Source organism: Poecilia formosa, unplaced genomic scaffold (genome assembly GCF_000485575.1).
Source record: "Poecilia formosa unplaced genomic scaffold, Poecilia_formosa-5.1.2 Scaffold27, whole genome shotgun sequence".
Taxonomy (NCBI): domain Eukaryota; kingdom Metazoa; phylum Chordata; class Actinopteri; order Cyprinodontiformes; family Poeciliidae; genus Poecilia; species Poecilia formosa.
In genome coordinates this window covers 879,009-886,010 of record NW_006799966.1, presented here as the reverse complement: position 1 = coordinate 886,010, position 7,002 = coordinate 879,009, and the positions used below count along the sequence as shown (strand labels likewise).

At 36.5% G+C, this 7,002-nt stretch overlaps 1 protein-coding gene across 1 annotated transcript in view; it reads left to right on the top strand.

The window, feature by feature from the left end:
• Positions 1-4,548: 4,548 nt before the first annotated feature.
• Positions 4,549-7,002, top strand: part of LOC103135821 (pituitary adenylate cyclase-activating polypeptide type I receptor-like) — a 26,083-nt gene continuing 23,629 nt past the window's right edge. The window contains exons 1-2 of the mRNA XM_007548749.2: positions 4,549-4,948; positions 5,572-5,680. Of these exons, the coding sequence (XP_007548811.2) occupies positions 4,853-4,948; positions 5,572-5,680 (205 nt within the window). The 5' untranslated portion in view covers positions 4,549-4,852. The remainder of the gene's footprint in view (positions 4,949-5,571; positions 5,681-7,002) is intronic.

Genomic DNA, 7,002 nt, shown 5'->3' with positions numbered 1-7,002 from the left:
GCACCCTTAAAGAGATTATAAATCCTTCCAGTCAACTGTGCAATTTGGTATCACTGTGTGGCACCACCAGACAAAGAAGACAAGAGCCGTCTGATTAGCTCAGAAAGAAGATTGTAGATGTTAAAGGTAGCGATCACAAAAATATCTTTAAGCAGCAAATGTTCCTCTGATCACAGGTGTTCATATATTTAAAGAAGCATGAGCTTAAGTTGAAGCTTAAGAGGGATGCAACTTTAGCTTGATCGGGCAGGTAATGTGATGATAGAAAAACGGCCAAACTCTCATCACATTCTGATTACACCATCCATCACCTTTTAACCTTATGAAGCCCCAGGAGAACTCAATTATGTTAAGCTTGTTTCTTGTGCACTGGAAACGCACAAGAAACAAGCTGGAATTTGCCAAAATAATGGCTGACGAGCCCCAAAGTATCTTGTAGAATGTCTTTAGGACAAGACTAAACTGAAGCTTTCCGTTCATCACTTTGTTTTTTTCTTTCAAAAGGTAAGAATAAACCGTTTTCATATTATGAGACATAGACAGGGCTTGGTTTTGTTATTAGGATACTTTGCTGAATCTGATACTGGATACTTTGACTCAGTTCAATGTTAAAGTAAGTGCCAGACTTACTCCAGAGTGAAACATACTGAACTGTGTCAGAAACCTCCACCTCTGTCTTAGCATCCCCCAACAGCACAACAAACCGAAACACGCAGATAAAGCCCTAATAAATGAGATTATGAGCTTCATGAACTTACATTACGGAATCGTCAGAAAATCTGCAGTGTTTAAAATCTGATCAGTTTGAGCGCTTTACTTTGAAAGAGTGGGACCAAACTACCTGCTAGGAAATACATGCATTTCATTGTGATGTACTGAGATTTCTTGTAGGGAGAGACAGCTCTAAAATCTGCTAGCATTAATTCTTAAATCAACATTTCCTATCTGTCTGTCAATTTCATTTTCAGTAATTAATTATATAGACTTTTTTCTCTGTTTGCTGAGAGAATCCAACAAATGCTCACATTTATTAAACATGATATGAAATTATCATTACTCGTGTTCTTATTTCTAGAGCTTATTCTCTTATCCAATCTTTTTTCATTATAATTTGTTGCAGCCAGCTCTTGTAACATTAGCTTGCTTTTGATATTTTAACCTTTTGACATAAATCACATTAATTAGATTAGGTGTATGTGGATTTTTGTTTGTTTGTTTGTTTTTACTTCAGAGACTTTATGCGCAAAACACATGAGTGTTGAAATGATGATTTGAAATGTCATTGAGACGTCTAAAATATTCAAAACTGGTGCCTGAATCAGGCCATGGAGGGATAATTTGCTTCTGCTCCACTGACTGTTTGTGTAGTCACTAAGTGTGACTCCAGAGAAGCTTTTGTGTCAAACCAAATCAAATTCATTTCACATCTAGGCTATAAAGCAAACTTTTCACATGTACAGTTTGACTGCATGGGCTGACTCACAACATGTCTCCAGGTCAGCAAGCCTTCTAGCCATAATTTTTGGACAGGTTTAAAAAAAAGGATATCACGCTTCATATTTAATCTTATTTACATAGATTTTATGGCAAATATATGACCATTTAGGTATTTCTTTTTTTGTCAGAGAAAGGTTCATTGTAATGACAAATGAAAATAAAGATAATTTGACAACTTTCAGTCTAATAATAATAGGTGTTTGTTACAAATATGTGTGCACAATCAATAATTCAGACAATAAATGAGGATTTTGAAGCAGACTTTACCTAGAGTACTGGTAAGCTGTTTGCGTTTTTCAAAATTTTTTCTCTTTTATTTACCCAGTACTTTGAATATTATTTAAAATTTTAGTTTTTTTTATTGAAGATATGAGAATTTGAATATGAACATTCAAATTATGCCAGTGTTTCACTTGTGTTAAAAAGTGTCCCAACTCTTCGGACTTGCTAAAGAACATGAGTAAAACCTCTGTACTCCACTCCCATTGGAGGTCTTGACAGTGTCGTCCTGTGGAGATACATTTCTTCAACAGGTACAGGGGAGAGATTTAGACACTGAAAAAAAACATGTTAAAAGTTGCCAGAGCTGATATGGAACAGTTCAGATCAAAATTTGTTAAGGTTTTAGAATGGCCCAGTCAAAGTCCAGACTTTAATTCAATGGCAAGACTTGACTTAAGCTGTTTTGCACATGGGTAACAAGTTCAGTCTTTTGCTGGTGGAGACAAACCCCAAAACACTTAAAACAGTGAAATGATCTGTTATTGTTTTGGTTAATATTAATACAAGCCATACTTTTCAGGTTATTTTTTTCTTTTTTATAAAACTACACCATAGAACTTAAAATAAGTAGAAGCTTAAAAGGATGTTTTGTGGTTGTGACTATTTTTGCACAGACCATGATACACTTTACACTTTATGGCTCATTAGAGGGCTGCTTTTTGTTATAAAACTACACATCTAATTCCCATCCTGTGAGCAGTCACTGTTTAGGTCATGTGAAAAATCTGCAGTGAAGAGTTCCTGTTGATTAATCACCTGGCAACACTGGTCCAGGATATGAAGGTTGAGTCCTATTTTCTTGTTCTTGGAAGGTGTTCTGTAGGGAACAGTTCGTTGTTTTTAGCCCTGTCCTGATCTACATTCACATGTGAACTGTGTGATTTGACCCCATTTGTAGATCACTCAGCATTAACTACCCCACTCTTAAAAGAGCTGTTGTATAGTTAAAAATACAATCAGGTGCCTTGAAATGAGAAAACAAACAAAATAATAACACTCCATTTTTTATAACGCTCATCAGAAAAAAAAAGATAATTTTTCGGTACTGTGAAATTTTATAATCAAGGATAACTAGTTTTATCAGTCATGCTAAATAAATATTCACTGAATTCTTTCTTTTTTGTTTTTTTGTCAGTTTCAGCTTAGATTACATTCATGACTGTCAAGCTGGAATGATGAACATACAAAATTGGAGGCAGCACATCCAAATCAAGATCGGTTATGAAAATAAATCAATAAAAATTTAAACTCCGTCTTCATATTTATCTTTGCTTTCGTAGCTTTTCATTATACAAAGTAATCACAGACTATGCGGTTCTAACAAGCCTCAAGGACCAGAAAAGCAAAATTACAGTTAATCAATCTTTGGGACTGCAGGGCAAGGAGCCAGTTTTTTTTTTATTTATGAATTTTACCAAAGCCTTGGTAAAAATTTGATTTTAATTAAATAAAATGAAGACCAAGTGTGAATAAATTTGAAGAGCAGAAATTTCTGATATAGTGAAATAAATTGGGATGACATCCTTTTGCCAAGATCATTTTGTAATCCCTTTTTGCCATAACCTGCCATAATTTATTGACCTGCCCCAGTTTATTTCCCGTTTACAGTGTTTGTGTTCTTTTCTGGGTCAGATTTGATTTGTGCTATTTTTCAGGAACTGGATCCATTTATAACTCCAACAGGAGCATGCATATGAACTCTGTCCACTCTACTCAGCGTGGTCTGCTGCCATGTGATGAGCTTTGCTGGAAGAGTTTTTTTCCTCCACAGAGGAAAACGTGTAGCTGACATGAAAAGATGCTGCCTTAAATCCTGTACAAGGCCTGTCAGAGTAATGACACTTGCATCGGTTCTTGGTGTTTCTATATCTGAAGGTACATAAATGTTGAAAATCCGTGGGAAGAGAAGAAATGATGGAGATGAATGGAAACAACAAGATATAAGTTTGCATACCCTGATGGGTTTGAGATATAAAAGCATGAAGTTAATAATATGACATGTGGAAACTATTAATCCAGTTTTTTAGCACCAAAGACTGAGGTCCACTCAAACAGGAAAATGATTTTGTACTAATCTAGGACAATAAATGAAAGACGGTGACAACAGTAGCTCACAAAAACAAGAAAATGTCTTTGCACCATAGAACTGCAATGTACTTTGAAAGTTACTTTGTATACTTTAAAAAAATATATATAAACTTTTTTTTTGTTGTCAATGTAGTTGTATAATACCAACTTTTTAAAAATTTGAAGATCTACTTGCACACATTACATTTATGGTTCCCATTTCTTACTTCAGTGTTTCTTTATGGAGGAAAAAATAAAACAAAATTCAATAATTAGAAACCTAAGAAAAGTAAAAAAATGTTGTCCATGTTTCTATGTTTTTTTTTTATTCTAAAAGTACATATTTTTAGGGGGGGTTTTGCCTTCTAAAATAAAATAGAAAAAAAAAAAAGAATCAAACGTCATTACTTCCATAGAGGGACTTACATAAGACACATGAGAATCACTGATGTGTGCTAAGTTACCAATATTTCCTTACAATTTTTAAATGCTTTTACGGTGGAGACTCGGAGAACTAGGGCCCCCAGCTCAAAACCACACAGCGTCGAAACATCTTTTATTATTATTATTATTATTATTATTATTATTGACTTTTAAAAGCTTTTATGGCGTCTGATTCTCATGTGAGAGTAACATGAGAACATTATGTTTACTCAGTTTGAATGTCAGCCAAAATACAAATGAAGGGGGAATTTAAAAAAGTATGAGCTACTGCCAGTTTAAAACACAGGTACGCGATGTGACTTGAAAATAGGCCATTGGCTGTTTTATGTTCTGAGGCGTCCTCGGTGTCTCTGAATGGAGCTTCTCCTTCAGCTGACTTCACTGTGCCGGGTGCGCAGATGTGCAGCAACAGCAGCAGCTCAAGTTTGAAGATCAGTCAGGGAGGGGGAAAAAGACAAGGATGCGTCTATTTTAGGTCGACAGATTGGATGTTTGCACCGAGGAAGTCACTTTTAAGAAGCGCTGCGAAACAAACCTGGATTTGCGCTCACAACACCGTCTGATGAGACACTCAGAGGGCATGGGAATGTACTGCAAGGGAGGATATAAGAAAGTCATTCTGCTCATCTTTTACCTCCAGCTGTGGTCCAAGCCGATGGTGAGTAACATGCTCTTATCTGCGCCAAAAATACGCACAACAATAACTGGTGGAAATCACCTTAAAGTCCAACAAAAGTTGTTCCTCTGGACACCTTTGATATAAAACACTCCCCTTTATTTTCGATGCCTTCTCTAGCGTAATGTGGTTAACCTTTTTGTGCGCTGTCTTCCTGACTCTCCCTGGGGCTTTTGTCACAGTTGGACTGACATTATAGAATGCAGCTGCGTGGCTCTCATTATTGCTTTTCCATCCACCTGCATCCATCAACAACAGCCTCAACCAAAGCAACAGTCAGCATGGATGAGGAAAATTAATGAGAGGTCCGACAGCGCACAGGTTTGCGCATGACTTTTCGGAGGCATGAACGCAGAATTCCCATCTATGATATTATGAATGTATAAATTTCAATGACAGTTTATTCCAATATAACATGACGGAAAATCATATTTGAAAAAAAAGTACCTAAAAACAATCTGATTAGTAATTTCTTTCACTGAATTCTCCATTTCCGTACCTCCCCGTCATCGCATCACCCTCTTACGCGCCAAACATACCGAGAACAAGCGAGAAGCGTATCTCCTCGTCCCTGTAGATAACTGGGACGTGTGTCTAATTTTCAGGGTGAAGCAATTCATCCGGACTGTGCCATCATCGCTCAGCACCTGAGGGCTCGAGAGATTTGCAGCCAGACGAGAAGGAGCGAGGCGCAAAACCGGAGCGATCACAGCGGTGGGTTCCTGCGCTTCTGGGGCTCCTCTCTCTAAAACACGCACTCAGAGAGATAGCTGTGAACGTCTGACACTCTGAGACATGATTTCAATCGAAAGTATGAGTGCTAAACTAGAACAAGGACTTTGGGGATGCAGAGATAAAGCCAGAGGACCATTCTGGCAGCAGGGAAGGAAAACATAATAAACATACTAGAGCACAAACTCAAGGCCCGCGGGCCACATGCCCGCCATGTCATTTTATGTGGCCCGCCCCAGCATTTTATAGACCGATGATTGACTTAAAATAGGTTTTGAGCACAATGCATTCCGATTGTTCCCCACTAGAGAGCAGCAAAGTCCCCTCAAGCTGCTTATTGATTTTCCAGCGAATAAAACTGAGATATCGACAAGCTAACATCAAAACGTCCAAGAAAAGAAAAATCGATTTACAAGTAAGACTGTGAATGAAGATGTGTGTGAGTTGGTGTCAGGGCGGCAGGTCGCGCTAGACTTTTTTTGTTATCCGTTATCTTGACCAACATAAAAAAAATCGGCCATATACTATTTTTATCCGTGAAATTACTATCATATTAACATCAGCTATTTAGTTGCATTTTATGCGATATTATTTTAGTTAATATCACCGTGAATCCAGATCCCATCACAAATTAAGCAGATAAATGTATCTACATTTTTCTCGTAGTGACAAAAACCACCCCAATAACCATTTTTTAATGGTTCAAAAATACATTTTACACTTTTATTTTTGAACCATTTTTTAATTTTAAAGTTTTGATTTTATTTTTGAACCCTTATTTATTTTGAAATGTTGATTTTGAACCCTTATTTGTTTGGAAGTGTTGATTTTGTTTTAGAACCCTTATTTGTTTTGAAGTGTTGATTTTGAACCCTTATTTATTTTGAAGTGTTGATTTTGTTTTGGAACCCTTATTTGTTTGGAAGTGTTGATTTTGTTTTAGAACCCTTATTTGTTTTGAAGTGTTGATTTTGAACCCTTGTTCATTTTGAAGTGTTGGTTGTCTGAAAGACCTCAGACATGAATTGCCCCATGTGGGGTTTGAACTGATGACCTCAGGATTACCAGCATGGTGCTCTAACCTGCTGAGCTAACCTACCTTATGAATTTAAGTAGAACTTACATGATCTTACCAGAATGAAGATTTGATAAAAGTGCTTATATTCTAATGTTTTTCAAAACAACATATATATTATTTTATTTTGCAGATTAAATGTTATTGATTTACATTTTTTGGAAGCTGAGTTCAGATTCATTAGCTACATTCAGACATCTGGAGAAAAGATGTCACTTAAATACGACCT